A 23,517-nucleotide genomic window follows, 5' to 3' on the forward strand; every position below is an offset into this window, starting at 1 on the left:
CCATCTGCGAGCTGAGCCAGCAGGACCTGACAGCCTTCTCACAGCCGCTGTCCTGCCAGACACACTAGGAGGAGCCACTGGAGCTGTTCTGTAACACATGCGAAGTCCTGATCTGTAGGAAGTGCACCAAGGACGGCCACGGGGTGAAGCACACATGAGCACAGCGCTATCAAGGAGGTGTGGACAGGGAAGCTGCCCGCACTCAACACCGCCCTGAAGGTGGGGAGGGAAGAGCATGACAAGATGCACACCGGTGCCAAGAATCTCGAGACGGAATTAAAAGTCCTGGACCAGCAAGAAGAAGACGTGCGAGAGAAGGTGACGGACTCCTTCCGTAAACTCAAGGAGCTGGTGGATAAACGTGAAGGAGAGGTGTTGGAGGAGCTGGAGAGGGTGGGCAGGGAGAGGAAGGGCGCAATGTTTCTGGCCCATGCAGAGATAACACAAGGCATGAAGAAACTGGAGGGGTTCTGCCAGTTCACGGACACGCTCGTGAGTCAGGCCAGCCCAGCGTACGGCCTGACTCACTACAACCTGGTCGCACATCAGTATCAGAACCTCCGCGACACCAACCCTTCGTCCGAGCACATGCAGGCCGACCTGAAGCTGAACTGGAACCAAGATGAGATCACAGCTGCTCTTGGTAGAATCACTATCGTGGACACACACAAGCCGACGGAGATGCCGACCGTACCAGAACACTGGTGGAATGGCAGTAACAACCTGGATGTCAACGGCAGCGAGAGTAAGGATGACGACAGGCGTCACAGCTGGAGCGGAGTGGTGAAGGCAGGACTGGCCCATGACACACAGGCGTCCCCGACTGCTGTGAACAACCTGAACACCCCCGACACTGATAGTGGGGCAAGCAGTGGAGACGACAACATTGACTCACCAGCACAGGTGGTACGAGGCGCACATCATGACAAGCTACAGAAGGAAAAGGTATGCTTTTTTTATGAGTATTGCCATAGTTATGACAACTATCAGTATCAATCAGATATTTTGCTTCCAGCCCACTACAGAAATCTCAGTAGTTTACACACATTACTTAGTTGAATTGTGTTGAGTACATGTACATGTACATGCAGTGTTTCAGCTGAGAAGTAGGTATTTGTTTGTCTTTATATTTTCTTGAGATTTTTTTTGACAGTACCTCTTACTCCAGTGTTGTTGCTCTTTGTGAATTAGGATAAGAAGAAGCCCCCAGAGAAGCCCCAGTCCCCCCGTAAGGTGTCAGCGCTGCAGAAGTTTGGCACCCCCGGAGGCGGGGCAGGGCAGTTTCTCTTCCCACACTCGATCTGTGCCGGACACAATGGACTGCTGTACATCAGCGATGGGCAGAACCACAGGATACAAGTGTTTGACAGGTCCAGTAGTCATTTTTAGAAAACGTTCAGGAATCTGGAATAATATCTCAACAGTTCAGTTCCCCATATACGTAATGAATACCACAATACCACATACATGTATAGTCACTGTCAATTATACCATTCTGGAAGCACCAGGTCCTGTAAAATTGATATCTACTACTAGTATTCGAGTTTTCAATCCAATATTGTAGAAGCCTATAGTCTTGAAGCCAGTCAGATTCTGCTTCATACTCTTACTCTTAGATTTTGCAGGAAAAACACATACGGTGTAATCAATTTCACCATTAAAAGTGACCAATTTGGCATGTCCAAACAATTCCAAATGTATCTGTCATGAACCACTATACTGATGCGACGATCCTAATTCTTGCCTGTTTGTCTTAAAGTCTAAGCTATCTCACTTGCATACATCTCTCTACAGGCAGGGTAAGTCCCTGTTCACATTTGGAAAGAAAGGTAAAGGCCGTGGCATGTTCATCCAGCCGACCTACCTCGCTGTGTCTCCTGACGATCACCTGTTCGTTAGGGACAAGGGCTCCAAACGGGTGCAGGAGTTCAGCAACAAGGGACAGTTCATTAACCAGTTCTTCATGGATAATCTACATGAGGCGAGGGGTGAGTCAGGCCAAGATTGTTGAGATGGTCATAGCACATTAGCTGTGGACCCATACTTTTCATCTTTTGATGAATATTAGGGAGTAGCATGAACAAGGAAACTCTGAGCACAGTTTTCTGTTTGTCTTGTCAAGCTGTTGTTGTTTTTTTCCTACGAAGTAATTTACAATTTGTTCTCTCTCTTCATCTCTATTTTCCTTTCCAAAAAGGCCAGTAGTACATTGTAGTAGTAGTACAGTAGAAGCCAGTTAATTGCACAACGGATTAACGTACACTTCAGTTAACTGCACCGAATGCCAAAATTGCAAACCGGTGCAGTCCAGCTGGATAATTTACAAAATATGCTGGCAAATAGGCTGTGCAGTTAAATGGCTTCTAATGTAGTGTATCCAGTATTTGATTATACTGCCAGTGTATCTGACAAGCAGGGCTCTAGCCAGCGTCCGTTTTTCCGTCAATTGATGGAAATTTGCTGCGTATGACGGAAAAATTTTAAAACCAGTCCGTCAACCTTGACAGACAAAAATCCTTGGAGGAAGCTACAGGCGGCTTGGGGACGCCGTCCACGGTCGGAAAGCCACACACTGTTTGTTTTGCTATTGTTATGATTGTTGACAATGTTTGTCGACGCTCTTTCGCATACGATAATCTCATTAAAACCCGTTTTTCAAGGTCTCAGTTCAGTTGAAATCAGTTAATTTTCGGGGTTTTCACAACAATGGGAATTGGCTGACGGATAGAAATTTTGAGCTGGCTAGAGCCCTGGTGATAAGCCATATTTCTGTTTTCAGGAATGGCTTGTGACAGCCGGGGCCGGATCCTGATCGTGGATAAGGGTGATAACGGGTACCACCAGGGCGTGGCGTTCTACAGCTCGTCCGGCGCACTGCTGAAGAAAGTCTCCTGCCCGAACATCCCCAAGATGACCGTGTACGCCAACCCGGTGGGCACCAACTCCGACAATGAAATCTTCGTCTGCGACCACGTGGGGCACTGCCTGCGCGTGTACAACGAGCACGGGCGCTACGTGCGCCAAGTGGGCGGCGAGGCCAACATCGACGTGCTGATGGGCGTGCTGATCGACCGCGACGACAACATCATCGTGCTGAACGGCATCACCACGGTAACGGGACACAACTGCATCGACGAGCTGGTGAGGTTCCGTAAGGATGGCTCGCTGCTGGATAAGATCGCCCTGTGCCCCTCCAAACAGTCCATCAACACACTTAACCTGTTGGATGGGCAGTATCCTGTTGGCATCTCTAACTCCAAAAACTGGTGTCTGTTGTATGATCGTATCTAACCTCATGCTTCGTTTTTCATGACCGTTGCTTTCTCTTTCTTTGCCACTCTCAGGTCATCCGTGTTTCAAGTACACATGGACCACTACAATCAAGGTTTATATGTTTACCTCAGGCCTTTTTTTTTTTCAAAAAGTTTTGTGCAGTAAAGATTTGAAGGAAGTGTACAAGCAACTTAAGAAGAATTAGTACCATTGTCTAATACTTACCCGTAGACCTTATTGTATTATCAGAAAGTTTGAACTTGTTGGAAAGCTGAAGACGTGTTTAGAAAGGGTAGATCAACTTTGTGTGTTACATTGACACATAGAACACATGCGAACATGCACATAAGCAGAATCTGAACTCTGACAAGATATCTCATAATATGGCTGTGTTACAATACACATGGAGACAGCACAGAAGTACACAGGAGAAGGAGTTCCAGAGTTATGTATTTTGCATGTAAACATACTGTTTTGCAAACAAACTTACATAGCAGCCACATTCTGTGCAAATTAAACAGTTTAGAAGGTAATTTCACCATTCTAGATTGAATATGGCAGTAGATGACAGTCTTGTTTTTCTCACATTTGTAAGAGAGGAGATGCTGAAATACTGATGTTTTGAATGCTTGATTCAGAAGCAGCCAATGACTTGTGCTAAAGGTTTCAAACTTGTCATTGCACATCACATGGAGACTATATTATATCTATAAGGATGTATTACAGAAACAGCTTTATCAATGTCTGTAAAGCCAAACTTAAGGTGATAAAAAAGAATTGTTACTATTCATGGAAAACTTCTCAACAGCTGACAGCTGTCTTGTAAACCCTTATAGGGCAACAGCTTTCTATTACCCTCTTACCTCAGGCAGTATCTTGACTTATTGAATTGTCTTATTGAATTCTAATTAGTCCTCTTTTTGTTTCATACCTGCAAGACATCACATACGTTAAGATATGAAAGGCCTTTTGTATCAATCTCCCTCAAAATGTTATGAAATGTTTCGATAGACGGGCCAACTTGCAGCACATGTTGTCACATTTGCTTCAGCACACATAAGGAACAAACAAGGCTTTGCACACTTGTCAAATAACTTAACATAAAGCTTCACATATGAACTATACTGTTGTAACAGTTGTAGGGTTAACAAAAACATCATGAAAATGTTGATGTGCATTCAAACAATTCATGTTATGAATAGTTAACAATGCTGAGACACAAACCAATACATGTTTTAAATGTGATGGCAGAATATTGTTGGGTTAGATTTCCTTATAGATATTTTCATGTCCCCCTGTTTCTTCATTCCCTACACCCTTTAAATGCCTTCTTAAGTCCTCCCATATTTCTATGACAGTGCAGTACCATTTTCCTGTATTAGGTGGAGATATTACACATTGGAAGTAGCTGTCTAGTTTTGTATTCACAACTGCTTCAGAATATTTGGATCTGTGTACATTCTATGTACCTCTCAGAGAGAGAGGGATACTAAACAAAGGTGAAGAGTGTTAGCCATAAGATGGCAAGCTGTGTCACAAAGCAGTTTCACAGTAAAGAAATGACTTGTGCAAATGTTTTGGAAAAAGTCCTAGATTAGCTTTCATTCTGTATCTATATAGCCGGTATAACCGCCCTTCAGCATAACACACCAGCTATGTTATCTTTGTAACACACCAGACCTCATTTCATTTGTAAGCAGTACTGTTCTTAGTATTACATGATATGACCTATTGAAAAAGAGAATGTGTAATAAGTGGATGGGTTTGTCACCAGACTCACCCTCTTGAGTTACCTTTTGGTTTAGCCTCTTCACTTCATGAACTTTGTAGAATTTCAGTTGTTAGCATTTCTGTAGCTGATAGAAAGTTTTTGTTTACCTTGTTATTTGAAAATAGCTATTAGAACATTTGTAGCCAGACATTTTTGCTCTTGTTAGTGCTATAAGACAATGCATGTGATAATATCAAAGTAAAGAATTTTTTCACATGCTGTGTCGGGAAAAGTATATGTTGATGATGTTAAGATATGCATTAGTATAAAAAGTTTTCTTTTTTCAGGAGAGAACCTCCCAAATCATACATGCTGTTATTGTTGCCATGACATTACCAACATTGAGACCCAACTTTTTTTTTCATTCACAGTTGATTTGAAGATCTGTGAAGAATAATCAGACAGGTGATATGAGAGCTAGCAAAGAGTGGCACAATGTGTACCTTTCTCTTGTAACAAACCAGATTGTTGAGTGGTGCCAAATGCAATATATTTACAAACCATTCAGTAGCAAATAACACAGCAACAACGCTAGTAATAAAACCATCATGTATCTTGAAAGTTGTGTTTGTCATTGTCATTGTCTCTTAATCCTTGCACACAGAAAAACAGAACATAATTTGAGCATTGAAAGTCTCTGTAGCCTCACAGAACATACTATGGCCTTAGTTGTTTGTTATTGCCTTTCGATCCATGTCCTTGGTGACAAACACTATCCACACAGGTAAATATAGATGATTCAGCTTTATTCCTGGATGACTTGGCATGTATACACACATGAAATACGTCATCAGTCACAGAATCAACTTTAAAACATTAATGCATTACAACATTTAAAATTAGACAGTAATCGGATTAAGAAAATAGACATGACAGAATCAACATTCTTTACCGATCATCTAGCACTTTCGTACAGCAAACGTACAGAGCGGGGTGCAAATGACATCTCATGTCGCTTCGTTTTACTTCTAGATGTCCTGTATCGGGCTTCCCGACGAAGACTGTACGAACTGTCCTGAGGTGAAGTAAAGAACTCCCTCAGCGGAGAGCTACTGTCCCGCAGTCTGGTGCTGAACACTGTTCACCAGCAGGTACATATACCTGTCCTTGGTGCTTAACACTGTCCACACATGCAAACATACATGTCCTTCTTGCGAACCACACGCAGTTACAAATGCCTGTCCTTGGTGCTGAACACTACCCACACACAGGCAAGCATGAATGTCCTATGCAATGAGCACAATCCACACAAAGGCAAATGTATTTGCTGATAAACACTATAAACATACAAACATGCCTGCCCTTGGTGCTGAACGCTATCCACATGCAGACACACATGTCTGTCCTATGTGTTAAATACTAACAATACAGGTTAACATGTCTGCCATTTCTGCTGAGCGCTGTCCAGACAGGCAAATGCCTGTCCTTGGTGCTGAACACTATCCACTATAAACATACAAACATGCCTGCCCTTGGTGCTGAACGCTATCCAAATGCAGATACACATGTCTGTCCTTTGTGTTGAATACTAACCATACAGGTAAACATGTCTGCCATTTCTGCTGAGCGCTGTCCAGACAGGCAAATGCCTGTCCTTGGTGCTGAACACTATCCACACACAGGAGAACATGTACGTCCTTCCTGCCGAACACTGTTCAGTGCCCAAACACAGGCAAGCATGTCATGTCCCTCTTGCTTAACACTATTCACACACAGATACATGTCTGTCCTTGGTGCTGAACACTATCCACACACAGGAGACATGCACGTTCTTCCTGCCGAACACTGTTCACACACAGGCAAGCATGTTATGTCCCTCTCGCTTAACACTATCCACACACAGATACGTGTCTGTCCTTGGTGCTGAACCCTACCCACACACAGGCAGGCATGATTGTCCTTTGAGTTTAACACTATCCACATGCAGATACACATGCATGTCATTTGTGTTGAACACTAAACACACAGGCGAACATGCCTGTCGTGATCGAACTATTTTATGACGTCATTATTCGTATCTAAGGAGCCAGTCACGTGACCCGCGGGGTTTAACCATTGTCACAAGTCATCTGTATTGTTCCAGAACAAACATACCTTCTGAGCTATTTGTTTACTGTTCGTGTTTGTTTACTGTTGGTATACGAGGCTCTCGTGTTCTTTGTGACTGTAAGTACATTTAAACGATGATTTACTTAGAGTCCCTGACTCAAACTGGTGAAATTAACTAAGCAAGTGGTGATTGGTTCTGACAGTTGGATTGGTTTGCCGGTTACAAAAAGGTACATTACAGATTTTAACTGTGCTTGTTTTGAATGCTCGATTCCGAAGGTTTCTGTGACCAAACTTGTCAATGCTACGACATGTAGTTTAGGGTATTTCAAATGAGGATAACATCACTTCCGGACTGAAACGGGGCTCTGCATGTATCCTCAAAAGCATGTATAGGTCGGAATACTGTATGGCTGTGCCGTTTTTTTTACAGATCAATTGACAATTCAAAACACAAATACGGAAGCGTGTTCGAGTTTAATCTTGACATTTAGTATCTGACCAGATGAGATGGCGCAAGTGCAAAACATCTGCCTTGCGACCAAGTCTCCTTAAGGAATTCAATAAATCCTTTTAGTCTGTATTAGACACGTTAAACTATAATCCTTACATTTTTGCTCCTTATAAAACAAAGTCTGCACAAATTTTCCGTCAATTATTAAGTATATACATGTAGCTTCAAGTGCTCTTATGCCCGATGTTACGCAATAAATATTAGTACATGGAGGGTAGATGTGGAGACACTCCGATTGTCTGTTGCCTCTTTCGCCTCTAGTCATTTGCTAACGTTCTATATCATCATCATTATCCACTGTGTTCGGCCTCTACTGTCTTTGAAGAGTCCTGTAGTTGCATTCAGTCTTAATATTCGTGTAGCTATTTCTCTAACTATATCCCCTACTTTTCTATGAGCAAATCCCTTTGTTCGTCATTTTCTACAACGTTACTGCTGTTCGGGTTGCTGCCTCTGGAAGTCCGGCTCTTTCGGGAACTCCCGTTCCCCAGTGATCTCTTCCTGTCGGCCAGCTCGGCCTCCAGTCTCTGCCGCACCTCCTCCGAGCGTTCCCGCCAGTTCTGCAGCCACGTGACCATGGTGGCTATGGCCGTGCTGATCAGCACCAACACCGCCCCGGCTATCTCCATTCCCGCCGGTGTGATATGCAGAATGAAAACCTGCATCAGATACGCCAACACGACGTTCCCGTTGCGCAGGAGGGCCACAGTCGCGGTTTTCTCTAGCTTCAGACTACGGTACAGACACGCGATGCCGACCGTGTAGATGAACCCGGCCCCGGTGAGGTAGCCGTACACATTTCCCTCCAGGTCCCACACGGGTTTCTTAGGAAACACGTACATGAGCGGTAACGTGATGGCGACTCCCAGCGACTCCATCCAGAACAGCACGGTTAATAGGGGAGTGCTGGCGAGTTGTCCCCGGCTCACCACGTTAACCGCCGCGAGTCCCAGCGCCGATACGATGGCCAGCGCGTTCCCGATGAGAACAGGCGAGACGTGCGGTTCTTCCCCCGGAGTGATGCCGAGCGTCTTGTCCAGCTCCTCCCAGCCGTAATTGGGCCCCTGTGTGAGTAAGACGACGCCGATGAGGTTGAGGATGATGCCGATGGAGCTGGCGCATCCGGGCTTCTCCCCGAGGAAGGCAAGCGCCATGAGAGCGGCGAACAGCGGTGTGGCGCCCCGCTGGATGGCGAAACTATTGCCGGGAGGGATGTAGAACACCGACACGTAGAACCATATCGTCACGAACGTGCGACCGACACCTGCAAGAAAAAATAGCATAAAATCAGCGATCTATCTCAAAACTTTCATTCTCCTACAGCAGAGAAGAATCTGTGTCGTAGAAACTCCTTGACCTGGAGTATAAGTTGACGCTGGTCCCTCTGCGTAGGAGAATGGAAACTTTCAAGTTTAAGGAGAGGATATTCCCGACGGCTCATGCAAGGTGCATTTACCAAGATGGTTGTCAGTCTGTAAACCTCCATGTCTTTATAGAAGTCATAATCAGAGCAAACAATGGCCTCAAAGTGTCGCCAAAATGAGGACATTTTTTTCGAAATGAAGACCATGCTCCTACAAATCACACTTTCCCATTTTCATTTACGAATGCCTACCTTAAGATTTGAACATGAAAACCATTTGCCTGTGATCATCAATTGAATACAAGGGAGGAAAACTAGTGGCTGTATACCAAATGCCACCGGTGTGGTGTGCTAAGTACACGTCATTGTATTAGCATTATTGTATTAACTGCCGAGGACGTCTTATATAACGTACATGTATGTGGGGCCAACGCGCCCTCAGGCAATTCCCTATTCATGGATCTAGGGAGGGGGGCTATCTACATTCTGTACTTCCATATAAACGTGCAAATATCGCAGTTTTACCCTCTTGCCTTTCTTCTACACGGGCATGACCATGTACTGTGATATTTGTAATACTTTGTAGCTAATCTGAAATTGTTTTTTACATTCTGTCGTAGCTTTCAGAGAATTTTCAAACACTAATGCAACGGACTCACCTGCGAGAAAAAGTAGGCCCGTATGCTTCCAGTTCTCTCCCAGAAGGGGTCCTCTGCACGCCAACACCAGTGGGACAAACAGTATAAACGCCGCCAGTTCGTTAAAGAACACCACCTGCATGTCAGGCACTCCTGAGTTGGCCGCCAGTCGGGCCAAAATGGACGAACTCGACAAACTCACTCCGGACAGCAGGGCTAAAAACAGCCCCTCTCCTGCTAACAGCAAGTTCTTGGGCTCTTCTTTCAGCTGTTCCAGTTGAAGTTTTTCCCTCTCTTCCTCATCAAATTCTCCGTCGACTGTGGGGTTTCCCTGAAGACGTGAGAATAACCACTGGAGACTCTGGTTGTCCTCGTTGTCTTGAGTCATAGCTATATGACCCAAAACCTCCTTGTCATTATTGTCCCAATCACTCCACTCCGGTCTCGCCATGTTGCGCCCCTTTTGATGTATTTCACCTCAAGGATTCACTTCTAAACTAATGAACAGCCATTTGGCATGCTTAACATTAACGGTAAGTTTGGAAGAAAGGTTTAGTTGGAACGAGCTAAGGTCCCACCCTACTACACCAGAATGCGCAGGTACTGACTATGTTGTCTGCTCGTCAGTGCTTGTGCGATACAAACAACACCCTGTGTCAGAAGCCGTCCAACAGGTTATCAGGTGGGTCGTGGGAGATTGCCACCAGCATTTAGGAAAGGGAGGGCGACCTTTACCGTTTGCTGTTGATATTTAGCCTCCATAGCATGCTCTCTGGGGCCCTTTTCCGTCTTTTTTTTGGCTAAGTTAATACACTTTTGCTGGCCATGTCTTTTTGAACGCTTGACCATTGGCCCCGTCTACCTGTATATAGCAATCGCACTCTCTGAGCAGAGGTTAGACTCCGGCTGATTTTGAACGTATTTTTATCGAGCTGCCTATTTCGTCAGACTTTTTTGTTCGCCTCTGCTAGCCAGCCAACCAGCCAAAACAAGCCCGACTGAGCGTAACCTCTGCTTGGAGAGTAAAGCTATAGGCTCGGTTCAGTCTCCATTGCAGACTCCTCCTGGCTGTTTTCCTTTCTTATTACTGCCAAAGTTCGAATTCAGTGACCTCGTATCTCCATGAAATAGATTTTATGCAAATGACATACATATTTGCATAATATATACATAGCGATGTTCACCATTTTCTAACTTACGCATGTCACTAGTTTAGTGTTACCGTCATTTGTCAATAGACAGTTTTGCCATTTTTGTTAATTATGAAAATCAGTTACTCGTTTGCACGTTTAGTATTTGTGTATGTTCACCAATTAGACGTTTTACATTTATTAATGTTCAGTTATAGAAAACTATGGAAGTAATTATGCAAAATCTAATCATTTCCCGTTTTTGGCACACCCTACTAACACACCGAATATGAAATCAATCCATACATCCGTTCTTAGTTATATTGTCGCACATACACAAAGGTAAACGCTGTCTGAAATATAACCTCCATGACGAGTAAGAAAATGGTAACTAAAAGAAAACAGCCGGAGTGAGTCTGCTACGGAGGCTATGAATGTAATAGCCAGGACACGCGGACGTGTACTTTGCGCGGTAATCAACTGATTCAAAGCGACTCCTGCGGCCATGGCAATAACTGCAGCTGTTAACAGGTGCGGGGTGAATCCACTTCCGGAGATGTGAGAAATCCATTAAATTTTACATTCCGCCCCTTTCTGATCATTTTCAGAATCTGACATACAAATTGCCAATGGATCGGGTTGTAAAATTCATTTTATTCTGCAACATCTACATCAATGAAGTACGACCAAAACATGTAACGTAACAGTTGCACAAATTTCACAGCAAAGAACGGGGTGGAGACTTAGTCGGTTCTACTACGACAAGCATCAGCAACTTAAAGAGTGGTTTTGATTAAACATTCCTTTGTCTCATTTGTCTAGTAGACTTTTAAGCACCTAAAAGCAATCCGCATGACCATGGCTCTCTTAAGCGTCTTGTGTAGGTCCCTGGTGCCAAAGGGTACCGTCGAACTATTAACACGACCCGCCCATTGTGAAGCACCCTGCTGTAGAAGCCGACAGGACAAGTTCTCCTCTTTTGAACACGGCATTCTGTGTGGATTTTGTTGAGCACGCAGCAGCGGGTTCAGTGTTCGTGCCGACCGAAAGTTTGATTGCAGGCACACAGAAGACTTTAACTTGAATGTCCCCGTCGTTTTGGCAAGTCAGTTCCACAAAACTGCATTTCTTTTTCCTGCATTTTTTTTCAAAGGTTGACGTATTCACGTTAGAATTATACGAAGAAAAATCAGATTCGATTCAGCTCTCATTATAATTGTACACTTTTGTTTCCTAACTTTCTTTTTCCAACACATGTCACAAGTTTTTGTCTTTTACCTGAGAGTTTTCTTTTGACCAATGATCCGTGAGTCGTACCAACCTTCACCTTCAAATGGAATCTTTCTGGTTCATTTCTTTTACCATTTATCTTATTCAGCCATGTGCAGCCTTTCCATTTCTTCCTCTACATTAAGCCCCTGTCATAGATTCAGGGCCTTCCCATGAGTTTGCTTCCAACCACTCCCCCAAGATCGGTGGTGGGTTTGGAGTACACTGAATCCATCCTATTCTAGCTCCAAAGGCGGAATCCTCTCTTGATCTATCCAAGGACAATATTAATATGACATAAAATAAGTGCAAATAACTTTTAAAGACTCGTAGGCAACCTCGCCGACCAACTGCCAACTCACAGATGGCCTAGCTCACGACTAACTTATGGTCTGGAGAAAGTCGGGAGGCCATTGTCGGCTATTTTTACACCTGTCTCACGTGCTAAGGCTTTCACCTTTACACTCATGAGGTCACCAAACTTCTACAGTAAACAACACTGCTCCCACAAATGTTTATGACACATTTTCACGTAATATAGAAACTGTTTTTGCTATGACATGTACCGAAGTCAGTGTGGTTATTGTATATACAGGAGTCTCTACGTGCTGCGCGTATTCCTTTGATTATCGTGTCGAGGACACACAGTCCTGTTTTCTTGATCAATATTGCCTCATGAATATTTAATACGCCAACTGACAGGAAAGGTCGTTAATACACCTGCGGCAATGTTATAAATATTTCCCGAAACAGCCAACAATTTCAACAGACAGTAGGGGCGATCTCCCCATTGCCCTACATTTCACAATTTTGTGTATCAAACTATCTAAAATGAGGCTTAAAAGACGAGTTTGTACTTTAAAATGATGAGTTTTCAACGTATATGACGCAAGGTGCCCTGTTCTTTCCTCCCGTTAAAGGGTCGTAATATTTAAACATGGTCGGAGCGGGTTTGTGTAAGCGATTGTCTGGGCCGCCCCTGACTCAGTACACCAGCGAGAACACCGTCACACAAACACAGCATGAACAAGCTACGGTTTAAATGGGGCGGCAACGGGTCCGAGAAGAAAGACAAGGAGCCCAAAAATTACGTGAACGGCGGGGACCACTACAGCCTGCAGCCGGACACGGGGGAGTACTGCCAGGACCCGGCGGTACAGACTAACGGGGACGTGCCGGGGGAGCATCCCGGCAACTCCCGGGTACAATTCTCACCTGGCGCCGCCTCACCTGCGGGCTGGACCTACTACGTCACGCAGACGTCGCAGGAGGAAGGAGAAGAAGACGAGAACAGACGCTTACGTTATGTGGGGAAGAGGGACTATTCTGGCGGCGTGGAGGACACGGAGATCGTCAGCAGAAACGGGACTGTGCGAGGGGTGAAGAACAGGGTCCGGGCGGGGCTGGCGCACTTCACCTCTCTCACACAAGGAGCGCAGGTAACCAGAGGACTCTCACAGCTTACCAATCATCAACTAGTGGTAATAAAATCTCTAGGTCACCTGTTGTCCGATTCAGGATCAGAAATTATATTTCTAGTAAATGTTTTGAAGCTGCAGATCCGACCAGTGAATATGTAGCTAAAAGAAAACACTCATAAGGAAGTCACAGAACAAAAAGACGACTAAGTCAACACAACACAATGGCAGTGAAATCACCATGAACAAGTTCTTTATCAAAGACAGGGTCATTTTTTCCTTCCTCTTGGTCGAGCGGATCATGATTATAAAACGATTAAGGTCACAAAGAGTAAGAATATGCGTCTTTATGATTTTGCAAGTTGTGTCACCACACATGCGTCACTGGATTGCAGCGACACACCCTAATTAAGCGGTCAAAGTCCTCACAGAGGCCGTACGAATGTTTGTGACCTTCCCGAATGTACTGACGCTAAGCCTGAATAGCTAGTAGGACATGTTTCCACATGACATGTACTGAACGTCACGCACGCCGAGTCCCCATACAACGGTTCAATCAGACCGAAGCACATTACCGAGAAGGCGAGAACTCTTCCGTACGAATTACTAAGCGTTCTGTTAGAGAGAAGAATCGGTGAAAAAATATTGTTTGGTTCCTTCTCTTTCCTGTCATTACAATGAGAAGCCATGTAGGTGCAAACAAAACAATTTCCGCTTACATGATAAAATAAAATACACCTGTCAGAGAAGAAAAGAAACAACTATCATATCATAACAAACAGCATGTAAGAGTATGGGAAAACTGCCATACGAACGTACGCTTACAGAAATCATTGACCACGACCGTATAGGCCACTTTTAATAAGTTTAACGAAAAAGGAACACAATTGGTACATCTATGGCTGATATTCATGTTTTGAGGTCATTTGCTGCTTTGTAACATCCGCATTTTTCCTTATTTGTATTTCGTTTACGCTACTCTCTCTTGTTCTTGTTACATTGTCATTGTCAGTTATTGTATACTAGTACTTGTTTCATAAGATTGGTGTGTTTGTGTGAGTTTTCTAGTGTGTGATTTTTTGTTGTTTTCTTGTTGAGTTTTGTTGAGTTTTGGTTCACATTTCTTTCTTTCTCTCTCTTTTTTGTTTCTCCTTTGTTCTACGTCGTCCCGTGGACTTTGCCGACGATCCCACAGACTCCCACGTCTCACTTGCAGAAGTCCTACAGTCACGAGAGGGGGAGGATCATTGTTTACACCACCAGCATGCAAGTCGTCAGGGACACCGCCGAGAAGTGCCAAAAGATCAGGAGAATACTGGAAAGTCACAGAGTTCGCTTTGAGGAAAGAGACGTTGTAATGAACTTGGAACTGCAGAGAGAACTGAGGGCGAGGCTCGGACAGACAGAGGAGGCGCTAACCTTACCACAAGTGTTCATAGATGGGCAACCGATAGGGGTGAGTACAACCATGGGATAGAGGGAGGGAGAGAGAGGGGGGAGGGAGAGAGGGGAGGGAGGGGTGGTGGAGGGGGAGAGATGAGGGAGAGAGGAGAAGGAGAGGGAGGGGGTTAGGGGGAGAGGAGCGGGAGGGAGGGCAGAGGAGAGAGGGGGAGGAGGGGAGAGAGGTATGGAAAAAGGAGAGAGGGAGGGAGGGAGAGAGAGGGGGGAAGAAAAATAATTTGAATGTTAAGCACATAAGTTTACATGAATGAATGAACTTTATTGCTCGACGATTCTACAGGAAACAACGCGTGGCTACAGCTATTAAACTACATACAGATATAGAGCAACAAAATATTATCAATAACATTATAAGCTTACTTGTCCAAGTTTTACTACAAAGTCCACGCAGACTGTGAATGAAAGCGATCTCAGCCAGCAATGGCATTTCCAAGGCAAAGATAGATAAATGTACTGAAATGGCTTGGTGATGATTTCTGCATGACAAATTCTATCATAGAGGGGAATATCAATGCTGACGACATTTTTGAAACTACCATCATGTTATATGCAGACACTGGCGTCAACAGTCGCGAGTTTTACGGAATGGAATCTGCTGATTGTCTGAATTCCTTTTCTAAACGATGTTTTATGTATTTCTGACCGATGTTGATTTGTCTCTGCTTGCTTGTAAGTAGGTGGACACACTGCAGTTAGAAATGGCACAAATCTTTTTCAAAAATCAAAGCCTATAAAAGTACACGCTAGGAATTTTCTTGGTTACACATAATTCCTTGGTGACATAAGATTCATCTTGTTCCCCATCCATGTGTCCTTGGCAACGTCCTGCCCTTATCAACACAGTTGTGGGGCCATAAAATCGAGACAATTAATGGCGTCCCATAAGATAGTGTAAGACAAATCTTATCAACTATTGACCGTTCCAACAAATTAGAATGTGATAACAAACCGTACCAACCTGTACCATCCTCACAACGACATGAAAAGTAAATCAACGTCACCGTGAGAATCCATCGCATCCCTTGAGCCTGTTAAATCCATTACAAATCCTGTACCCACTTCATAATTCATTCATCTTTCTTTGGTGGCGAAAGGGAGATGACCATTCAAGAACAGAACAATCGCTCGTCCCTCTGAGATTTGAAGTGACTGATTTCGGTCAGCAGTAGCGCTGCGTCAAAAGAGATCACTTGACCCTGTATATTGCGCTATGGGAAAGATTGTGTCTCTTTGGACGAAATTTTGATTCCTGAAAGACAAAGATAGGCCGCCATTGTTGGCCTTGTCATCCGGTATATGAAGAACACATCCATCATTGGACCTGTGTAGTAAATACCTTTGCGCGCTCACGCGAGGGATTACCCTAACATGCCGACACGGAACGGCTATCGTTTAATGTCAGAACGTCCTTTGTTTAACAACGTGGCAGTAAATATAAAGATATGATATGGTAAAAACACGGAACAAAGTCCCATGGAAGAAAAGGGACACAGGGGTTTTAAAAATCCGTGATTGTAGGAATACAGTTTCAAACATATTTTCGAGGCACCAGACTTAGTTGATGCACTCAGAAATTTTCACATTTCAGTGACGCTCACGCGAGGGATTACCCTAACATGTCCACACGGAACATACATTTTATATCAATTTTTTTGTCAGAACACCATTTGTTTAACAACGTGGCAGTGATATAAAAACATGATATGGGAATAACAAGGAACAAAGTCTCATGGCTACAAGAGGAAGAAAAACACTGAGATTTTAAAAATCTGTGATTGTAGGAATACAGTTTGAAACATATCGTGACTCCAGATTTACTTAAACACTATGAAATTTTCACATTTTAGTGACGTAAGGTTTTCTCAAATTTGCCAGAAAATGAGATGGCATCAGATATCCCTATCTTGAGTTGCAGATTTGTGTACAAATGTGTTGAAGTTCTCGTACTTGCGTGCCACATTTGCTGCTTTTAGACTAATCCGCATACTTGTTCTGAATTTTCCAGCTTTCCCGCGGCCGCTGGACAATGTACCAATTGGAAAACTGTGCCTCAGAAATCACCGTTTTATTTTACCACAAAGCCCTTTAGTAACTTTACTATAAATCTTTGTCCTCGAGGTTTTCATAGATAAGGGCACGGTCCAATAAAACAATACATGTAATAGTTATAGCTACAGGTAGCTGACTCCTAGCATGTCAGTACGTACCGAATTGAATATTTCACGCACTATACTATAACTGCAGGTGCAAGGCGCGCTACATTCTGCAGACAGACATATTAAACTGGAATCTAAGAATAAATCAGAACCAGTCCAGTCACGGAAATTACAACAGACAGTTTCGCGTGCGACCCTGGTCAAACTGACGTCAGAAGAAATACGAGATTTCCCCATGACAACTAAAAGACGTGGCTCTCTGCAGTGGTCTGGACTGTTGTCAGTGATAAATTCCTTCTTGACACAAAATACTGTTAAAACTAGAAAAACATGCAGCCTTGTTGTGATTCGCTTTTGTTAGCTGCCTTTCCAGACAATAATTGGACATTCTAAATACGTGTAGTGGTGTCGCGGTGATACATATGCATTTCTCTATTTTCAAACTACCCAAGGCACTGATCTATAGGCGTACATACAGGGCAACAGCATTGAAAGACATGAGTAAGACTCTTTTGAAAGACAGGAGTAACAGCATAGTAGGGTTGACAGAGCATTGTTTAATTGTCTGTATAACTTGCGGAGTAGAGCATTGCAAAGCATTGAGAACATAGACCGGTACAGGCTTACGTGATGCAGATATTTTCCTATGTATAGCTGAATCCGTGTTGTTGGGCCCGATCTGAGTTCTATGACACTGTTTTAAATCTGCGAGTAGGAGAGAGGATGTAAAATGTACGGTGTTCCTTTAATGCCAAACTCTCCAAAGGAATAGGGCGAGCCTAGGTACCACTTATGTGCACTTGGTATGGGATTTATGAGGGTCATTTTATATTGGAAAATGTCATTATTTTCTGTTATCAAAGACTCAATATTAGAGTGATGATTAATTCTAGGTAAACTGTGTACATATTTGACAAAACACTCTGAGAATTGAAACAGCGTTCGTGCATTTTGGTCATTGATTTCGACTACAACTTCATTAAAAAAATTAAACATCTGAAAATAGCATGCCAGCACGTAGGGCCCAATAAAACAAACTGTATGTAGTCAATAATGATGACACAAAGGTCAGGTAAAAATAGGAGAGGGCGTCCGCCGGAAATGACGTCCTCTCAACTTCCGGTGCTTGCAGGTGTTTCGTCCAGTATTAGATACAGTGTCCGGATATTACAGCCTGAAACTTGCAACCAGCCGAAATAATAAGTTTACAAAGGTTACATGTGACAACAATGTAACGGAATCGTTTAGAAGACGGGGAAAGAATGCCCGACATCTTCGTGAACCTTTTATTTTGATTACCGCACTGGAAATGCAATAAATAATTCACAACTGTTGGAGCCCGAACGGTAATACCTAACATGTCCAGGACACAGGTGTCCGCATCCGGGTGATGAAATACCTATCAAGCTGATCATAGACGTAGACGTCACGCTGTTATTTTGGATCACTAACCTTAAGATACTAGTATTGCACGATGTCCCTAAAAGAACTATTGTTAGTATCAAACATCACAGTATGTAGTAATTCTTGGTAAGCTTGCTGCACACGCATGAAGTACCTCACAACAGAAAGAAAGTATTAGTCCTTAGCCTACCGTTACCTACTCTCCAAGCAGAGGTTGATGAGGAAAATCGTGACCTTTTTCTTGTACGCCGTCTTTTTCTGCCAGCAAACCCCTTCAGAAGAACACGACATATAAGACAAAAGGTGACGATTTTTGACATCAACCTCTGCGTGAAGAACAGGAAGTAGGCGGTCGTGCGATTTTGGTGTCGAGCGGCTGGAACAGGTCTAACAGCTCACAAGGATATAAACATCCTTAACAAGACACGGAATTCGTACGAAATATGTACGACTATTCAAGGAATACCTCGTAAGTTAATGATCGCACGACAATCGTACTACGATCTTACGACGAATGTGCCTGGGCCATCAAGCATACTGGCCAACTAAGGGTTACTGAATATATTTATATTTGCTCTCCGTGCCGAAGGTAACGCACACAATGTCGGCGTCTCCCTTCTCAAGGTTCAAGGTTTAAAGGCGCGTTGCCCATGTGATGTGATCATGGGTGACCTGACGGACACAGGGTTATCTCTGGCAGGCGGAACCTTGCCCCATGCAAAGAGCAATCAATGCGGGTGCAAGCTAGGCTTTGGGAAGGGTTGGTGTTGTTACGTAACGCCAAAGTACGAGGGCCCATCTTTGTCACCACATCCTATTTCGACAATCTTTTATCAACTAATTCAAAGTTATACTTGGTTCACATTTACAGGACTGTCACAAGTGCAAAACCACTGTATGTGCATAATGATATCAACGCGTAACTATGTTCGATAACACTACTTGTACTACTTGTATGTTAAAAACCTTTAATTTTGTAAGACCACCTTTTCACTAGATCGCTCATCAACCGTGCAGCGACCAAAATTCGATCAACTTATGTGGACCTTGATTTCATGATCAGAAAATTATATAAAAGTATGATTAAAAAACAAAACAAAACAGATTGTTTAAGCGTTCAAAAGTTTCGTTCTGTATGATTGTTATGTAGTTTGTTGAGCGATCTGTGAAGTCTTTAGTCAGTAACTGATCGCAGCCTTTAGTAGGAATGGAGTGTAACAGTGTGTGTCTTGCCTTATCATACACTCTGCAACATCATATATAATCAGTTTAGAGTGACTGAAAGGACATTCATTGACTTCCCTTGCACTCGGCAAGAAGCACCAAACACCGCACTCATGTTGTTGTCAAAGTGGATGAGCTGTTTGCACTTCTGTTTCAGGGGGCAGAGAGATTAGACCAACTTAACGAGGCAGGGGAACTCAGGAAACTGTTGAGCCGGTTCGAAGTAAGTATTTCCTTTGGTTGACATGTTTTTATTCTTCCGTTGCTCACCTAACCGAGCTCACGTATGGACAATGTTTATGTAGTCAAACCCTCGCCGCCCTTTGTCAACTGTCCCGGCTAGTGCGTCCACCAATTTGCAGAGTTGATCATTACCAAATACCCGTGTTTAGACGGAAGTATGAGTGGCTACTTGTATGCCTGAAAACCTCCTGGCGGACACCTGTGAAAAGGGCTATAGTCACCATGTTGTCTAAAGAGGCGGCTTTAAGCAGAACATTTGTATGTAGATACACTTATAGTTCAGGGAAGGGAAGGGGAACAGAGATAAGATAAGCGGAATCAATGGAATTTGAATAGTGTAAGAAAAGCCAGGAAAAGGAAGAAAGCAAAGAAAGAAATCACGTATGAACAAAAAAGGAGAAGTGTATGTGTATGTGCGTGTGCTCATGTATCTGTTTGACTGTATGTGTGTGTGAGTGTCTGTGTGTTTGTGTGTGTGTGGGTGTGTTTCTATGATTCCTAATATATACAATGCAGCGTTATTGCTGTTATTTCTGTCTATTTAGGGCTAGACGGGTCTCAAAGTAGTACATTTGTACATTTAATGTGTGACGTCTGCCGTTTCTGATCACCTCGTTTCCCCTTTTCTTGTCTCCACAGAAAATCACGGTGCGGTCCCTGTGCGCACGGTGCGGCGGGTACAGGTACATCCCCTGCACGGTGTGTAACGGCAGCAGGAAGTCCGTGCACAGGAACAACTTCACGGACATGTTCCGCCAGCTCAACTGTACCGCCTGTAACGAGAACGGTCTGCAAAGGTGCCCCGTGTGTGACGAGGACATGGAGGAGGAGCACGTCAGTTATATATGAATAAGGCCATACTGATTTGATTATATGGATGACATCTCCTGGGCACTGCAAAAGTAATGCGAGCATGCAAAAAAAAATTAAAAGTGGGACCCAAAAAATGTTGCATTCTTGATAAACTCCAAGTGGTGAGGAACATCTTCATGAAAGACTCGCTCAGGGCTCGAAATACAATTTTTACAAGGGGTATCGTTAAGTTTTCGACATGTCGACAAAATCAGTATATCTTACGATAGGAAAGGAGGAATTCTATAACATTATTATCCATTTTTGGATATTTTTTAAAGTCATTTTGCAGCTTCTGTGTACAATATGTACAGTACTGTATTGTCAGCGGACGAAAATTGATGCGCGCGGGAATGTCATCTGTATATCAAATCAGCGTGGCCTTAATTATAGCAACAAGTCACTTAGAGCAGTCTCATTGTGCCGCATCCAAATTGTAACTTTCAAATCATATGTAAAGACATCGTACTTCATTTATATCCTTCTGCAGGTACACTACTTTCTACGGTAAAACTTGATGCACTGTCCGATGACTTATCTGAACATTGCAGGTACACACATGATAAAACGTTTGCTGAAAGTGTTGAAATGATAAAAGCAAAGGTATTTGGATACTTTTGATAGGTTACTCCTGTTAGCAGTTGGGCAATAGGTTATCCTTTTTAACGATTTAATGCTTTTAAGTTTAGTCCATGTACTTTGATATCATATTATGTAGTACATGAATTTATATCTCATGAAAATGAAGATCTCTGTTTTACGAGTACCTAGTCTTGTGATACTCTGTCAAAGGTAGAACGCACTCAGACAAAGTAACTGTCATCTGTTTTGCGACATACCCCATTGTGACATCACGGCATACCATTGTCGCTGCCAAGCAAAATATCTGTCCCCCCGCAAGACTGCTTGTAAAGCAAATTGCTGATGTTACAAGAACAAAATCAATATTGAGCACTTGCAAATGGGGGAAAGTTATGTAGACTTTAAACACAACTTACAGTATTAGGCGGCTAGTTGTTCTCACTTGAATTGGATTCCCTGAACTGCATCTTTTACTAGTTTTAGCTTCATTGCTCTTACTTGCCAACCCAGCCCAGGGTAGATTATTGTTGTAAAACATTAAATCCAGGCGTTACCTGACGGAAAGGGTACATGTATTTGAAAAAAATTAGTTTAAAAAATTATCGCACCCCCCCCCCCTCCAGGCACGGTTTTGGCAACGCACTGACAAACATGGATTTCGTTTCAACCGTTGATGAGAAAGCGACCTTTGCTTTTAATGTCAAAATCCAATATTCAAATCTAATGTTATGTTATGTTCAATCATGAATGACGATTGCCTTATAAGGACATCCGGGATTTTCACAACTCAGACGTATGACATGTCATGAACAATGTTTCACAAAAATACACAATGTGTTTGACAGAAACAACAGCATGTTATCTACTTGAATACTGTTGTTTTGCAACTTTCCCTGTGGATCGGGGAATTGTATTTGTAAATTTTGGCAATATCGTAAAATCACAGCTAATATATTCTACAGCAAAACTGTATGCTAATTCAGATGATAAAAATCAAGAATATATCAGATATTTATCATAATGTAGACTAAAAAGTATAATAATCATGACCATAACCAAGACTGTAATTGAAATACATAGAATTTGTATAAAAGAAAACTTTTATGAAGTCACTGTTTTATTCCATATTGCCCAAGTATGTAGGATTTATTACATATCTGATATTATAATTATTGTGTTTCCTTCACCAGTATCTATTCAAAAAATCACAGCTGTATTTCAGAGATGTGATATTGACGCTCTATCGTGTTATAATGAATTTTGGTAAGCCGAAAATGCCCGTTCTTGATGTTATACAAGATGTGTTATTGTTAAATCTTCCAATGAAATGAATTGTACCAGTTATAAAAATTCTCATTGTTCCTGTTTATTTAATGAAAGAGAAGGCAAAGGCAATGTGGAAGGGAACAATGTTAGCTGGGGAGAAATAAAGCATAAAAAGTCTGGTGTTGTCCGTGCGATCTATTTCGAATTTCTATGTCCTGACAATGGTACACGTCAAACATACTTCGGGTAAGAATTACTTCTGTAGCATTACCTGAACTTTGTTCATATGCATGAAATAAATGCACCAAATTTTCATCTGACTTTGATACTCCAGACTTTCCAAGAAGGCAAGATCATATATATGACCATCATGGTAACATTAAAGAACCCAACACATTTATAGAGAGGAGCAGGGTGACCCGGTGTGGTTGGTCGAATTCTTCAGACATTACAGCCTCATGCCTTGTAAATGACCAATTACCATGTAAATAACCAATCACCACAACAAAAATGACTTAACATCAATGTTTACAGTTGACTGTTTAATGTAACCATGCATAAGACCATTCATTCAACATTTGACAATCTTCAGATTCTTTGTTCTTATACTGCCACTGCAGCAATATTCCCAGTAAACAGCAACATCAAATTAATTTCATATCATAATATGCACAAAATTGAGACGGGTACATTTTTTGCAGTGGTAGGTTTGTTGCATTGGCTTGTGCTACGGTAAGGGTAAAAAATAACAGTGCAAGTTTTAAGTAGGCGTAAATTATTTTAAAATGCTTGATATGCAAGTTTTTTACACAATTATTGTTCGTTCAGATCTCTTCAACTGTACCTCCATTACAAAGCCTTTATGACCGCATTGTCCAGGGAAAACCCATACTTCATCCTAGTC

The 23,517-nt window shown here is 42.8% G+C and overlaps 4 protein-coding genes across 6 annotated transcripts in view; 3 read left to right on the top strand and 1 right to left on the bottom strand.

The window, feature by feature from the left end:
- Positions 1-111, top strand: part of LOC118419410 (RING finger protein 207-like) — a gene marked incomplete in the record, with an annotated part of 2,454 nt that extends 2,343 nt beyond the window's left edge. The window contains 1 exon segment of the mRNA XM_035825778.1: positions 12-111. Coding sequence (XP_035681671.1) covers positions 12-68 — 57 coding nt within the window.
- A 93-nt stretch (positions 112-204) lies between these two features.
- Positions 205-5,271, top strand: LOC118419456 (B-box type zinc finger protein ncl-1-like). 2 transcript variants are annotated; one of them, XM_035825836.1, is made up of 4 exons: positions 205-945; positions 1,192-1,370; positions 1,795-1,988; positions 2,780-5,271. In XM_035825836.1, the coding sequence occupies exons 1-4, from the start codon at positions 244-246 to the stop codon at positions 3,289-3,291; spliced, it is 1,587 nt and encodes a 528-aa protein (XP_035681729.1). In that variant the 5' UTR covers positions 205-243; the 3' UTR covers positions 3,292-5,271. The 2 variants fall into 2 exon arrangements, with proteins under 2 accessions (XP_035681729.1, XP_035681730.1); XM_035825837.1 differs by having other exon boundaries at positions 205-903.
- A 2,280-nt stretch (positions 5,272-7,551) lies between these two features.
- On the bottom strand, positions 7,552-10,629 carry LOC118419744 (solute carrier family 35 member G2-like). Its single transcript, XM_035826290.1, has 2 exons — positions 9,630-10,629; positions 7,552-8,871 (listed from the first exon to the last, which is right to left on the bottom strand). The coding sequence occupies exons 1-2, from the start codon at positions 10,057-10,059 to the stop codon at positions 7,991-7,993; spliced, it is 1,311 nt and encodes a 436-aa protein (XP_035682183.1). The 5' UTR covers positions 10,060-10,629; the 3' UTR covers positions 7,552-7,990.
- Positions 10,630-12,796: 2,167 nt separating this feature from the next.
- Positions 12,797-22,790, top strand: LOC118419745 (glutaredoxin domain-containing cysteine-rich protein 1-like). 2 transcript variants are annotated; one of them, XM_035826293.1, is made up of 4 exons: positions 12,797-13,446; positions 14,642-14,881; positions 19,828-19,893; positions 20,553-22,790. In XM_035826293.1, exons 1-4 carry the CDS (start codon positions 13,030-13,032, stop codon positions 20,760-20,762), a joined length of 933 nt encoding a protein of 310 aa, XP_035682186.1. In that variant the 5' UTR covers positions 12,797-13,029; the 3' UTR covers positions 20,763-22,790. The 2 variants fall into 2 exon arrangements, with proteins under 2 accessions (XP_035682186.1, XP_035682185.1); XM_035826292.1 differs by having other exon boundaries at positions 12,811-13,446; positions 14,621-14,881.
- The last annotated feature ends 727 nt before the right edge of the window (positions 22,791-23,517 follow it).

The sequence above is a fragment of the Branchiostoma floridae genome, chromosome 7 (assembly GCF_000003815.2).
Source record: "Branchiostoma floridae strain S238N-H82 chromosome 7, Bfl_VNyyK, whole genome shotgun sequence".
Lineage (NCBI taxonomy): Eukaryota > Metazoa > Chordata > Leptocardii > Amphioxiformes > Branchiostomatidae > Branchiostoma > Branchiostoma floridae.

Coding starts and splice junctions, on each gene's coding strand:
- LOC118419456 (XM_035825836.1), top strand. CDS start 244: ATGCACACCGGTGCCAAGAATCTCGAGACGGAATTAAAAGTCCTGGAC. Junction 946..1,191: donor ACAAGCTACAGAAGGAAAAG/GTATGCTTTTTT, acceptor TTTGTGAATTAG/GATAAGAAGAAGCCCCCAGA. Junction 1,371..1,794: donor AGGATACAAGTGTTTGACAG/GTCCAGTAGTCA, acceptor ATCTCTCTACAG/GCAGGGTAAGTCCCTGTTCA.
- LOC118419744 (XM_035826290.1), bottom strand. CDS start 10,059: ATGGCGAGACCGGAGTGGAGTGATTGGGACAATAATGACAAGGAGGTT. Junction 8,872..9,629: donor GGGCCTACTTTTTCTCGCAG/GTGAGTCCGTTG, acceptor TTTTTCTTGCAG/GTGTCGGTCGCACGTTCGTG.
- LOC118419745 (XM_035826292.1), top strand. CDS start 13,030: ATGAACAAGCTACGGTTTAAATGGGGCGGCAACGGGTCCGAGAAGAAA. Junction 13,447..14,620: donor CTCTCACACAAGGAGCGCAG/GTAACCAGAGGA, acceptor ACGATCCCACAG/ACTCCCACGTCTCACTTGCA. Junction 14,882..19,827: donor TAGATGGGCAACCGATAGGG/GTGAGTACAACC, acceptor CTTCTGTTTCAG/GGGGCAGAGAGATTAGACCA.